The sequence below is a fragment of the Cotesia glomerata genome, unplaced genomic scaffold (genome assembly GCF_020080835.1).
Source record: "Cotesia glomerata isolate CgM1 unplaced genomic scaffold, MPM_Cglom_v2.3 scaffold_1936, whole genome shotgun sequence".
Classification (NCBI taxonomy): domain Eukaryota; kingdom Metazoa; phylum Arthropoda; class Insecta; order Hymenoptera; family Braconidae; genus Cotesia; species Cotesia glomerata.
The window spans coordinates 1-2,394 of NW_025402371.1; the positions used below are offsets into that span (position 1 = coordinate 1).

The following is a 2,394-nucleotide window of genomic DNA, read 5'->3' on the forward strand; positions in this document are numbered from 1 at the left end:
GTCCATTAATGGAAAGGGTCCGTAAGTATTTACTCAAATAATAACTGAGTTTGTTATTGTTTGCTCCCCGGCAAAGTAACAATTGTCCTGCATGGGAATCATAACAAGTTCATGAGAATTATGACGTGAAGTAAGACGATATTGTGGTTTTTCCTCCAACTTTGCCGATTGTTGACGTCGATCTTCCCGGTAAAGTTGGATAAAGAAGTATTCTTCAAAAGCATTAAAAGCTCATTATATAAAGAGAGGATAAATAAATACATGTTCATTCGTAATAAAATAGCCGTAACGGTCAGTGCTTAATTTTATATTAATATTCACCGTTTCTAAGATGAGAGACTCGTACTTAAAAACTCTGAGTGCCTCAGAGCTGCTGGAGATGACAAATCACCCGAAGTTCTGCAGTCTCGTCCTTCAAGAACACGCCGAAGTGATGGATATTCCTTTGAGAGGCACAACTTCTCAGTCTTTGAGAAAAGAAAACTTGAAAAAGAATAGATTCAGCAACATTCCGTGTTGGGATCATTCGCGCGTGATTATAAACGCGCGGGAAAACTTAAATTTTGACGTGGGGGATTGGGACCCTTCACGACAAGAGGTAGCGTCGGAAGGAAATGCAGAGACTTACATCCACGCGAACTACGTTGATGGATTCAAAGAAATCAGCAAGTACATCTGCGCACAAACGCCGTTAGAAGATACTTGGGAGTCTTTCTTCAAGCTGATTTGGGAACAGCAATCACAGGTTATTGTGTCGCTGACGGATATAGACAGAGATCACAAGAAGAGCTACTACCTTTGGACGACTCCCAAGGGCTCTGAAACGACCTTTGGAAGTTTTCTCGCTGAAATCCTCGATATCAGAGAAGAATTAAGTTTCACTAGAACCCGAGTGAAGATCACTAATAAGATTACGGACACTTCACGGGAGATTACCAATTTTTGGTTCACTGACTGGCCCGACAACAGAATCCCCACTGGCATGGAAGAGTTTGTGGAGCTACGAAATAATGTCAACAAAGAACAGTCCAGATTGATAAAGCAAGCTGGAGATAGTTCTCTGACCCCGGGGCCTATTGTGGTTAACTGTTCCACCGGAACCGGCTGGGCCGGAACTTTTTGTGCGATAGACAACGCAATAGAACAACTTTACAAGGAAAAGGAAGTTTCAGTTGGTGAAATAGTTCTCAAAATTAGGAGCCAAAGGCATTCTAGTGTTTATCTTCCGGAACAGTACGCGTTTTGCTACTTAGTGCTGAAATATGTGATTCTAGAAGAAGCTAAAAGACTTGTCGAGTTGATCAAAGGACTTAAAAGCTCGGGTAGTTAATTTTCAAAGAAACAATTAAGTGAGTTAATTTAAAACTTTTATTCTATATTATTTATACAGTATTCTACAAGTATTGTTTGAACGTATTGTTTCAAAACGTGATGAGGAAAATAGGTACTATAAGTAATTCTAAAATAATTTTCCTTGACAATTAAATAAAACATATGTACAATACGTATGTGATTTAATCTATTATACAACTTATAAAATAACTAAAATTAAAGCGTATGTATTTCCCCAATTACTTAAATTAAGTTAAGATTTAAAATAATTCTATTATTAATTATTTTTAAAATTGAAGAATTTTGAAACAGAAAAATTTTTAATTAAAGACACAATATGATTAGTAGTGGGTTTTTGTAAATTATTATCCTTTGCCGGGCGAAGTAAATTGACATAATTTGCTAAAACTCTATAACAGAAAAGATAATAGCCAAAATTAGAGAGAGAATTGTGTCTTTGTTCCCGAATTTGGGCCACTGTAGATGCTAAAGAAATAATCCCAGTTTTATTATACCGCGATATTCATCGGAGCTTGCATGCATATAAACTTCCTCGCGTGGTTGTACCCGTCAACATAATTCGCATTTATGTAATCTCCGCGTTTCTTCTCCGTAGGAAGGATCACTCTGGAGTGGTCGAAACAGTTTGGGTGCTTGATTCTGTTCAGATGTGTGTTTTCGACCTTCTGGCATTCTCGAAACGTTCCACCCGCTGGCTTGCAAAAAATTGCCTTGTGTTCTTCCGCGACAATTTCCTCAAGACACTTTGTTTCACAAATTTCAATAAGTCCTCACAATTAAAACTCCTGAGAAATATGCGAAATGTACGAATACATGTTTACTCAGAACTGTTTTCCCATATAGAGTGATCTAATTATTAATTCGTACTTGTATTTATAAAGAAATAGATACCGAGAATTACGTCTGCAATGATAAGGATCTCAGGCTTGCATACTTATTAGAGCATGTTAATGGTTACCATAACATGTATCACCATTAACACATGTACTTTGATGTCAATCAAGACTAATAAATTTTATTTTTAAATGGGACCCAGCGACA

General features: G+C 37.1%; 1 protein-coding gene across 1 annotated transcript; it reads left to right on the plus strand.

Annotated features, from left to right (window-relative positions):
* Nucleotides 1-296: 296 nt before the first annotated feature.
* LOC123274046 (tyrosine-protein phosphatase non-receptor type 9-like) lies at nucleotides 297-1,330 on the plus strand (the record flags this gene model as incomplete). The annotated part of the gene is made up of 1 exon (XM_044741545.1): nucleotides 297-1,330. A coding segment is annotated over one exon (1,034 nt), but the record flags the coding sequence as incomplete, so codon positions are not given.
* Between the last annotated feature and the right edge of the window lie 1,064 nt (nucleotides 1,331-2,394).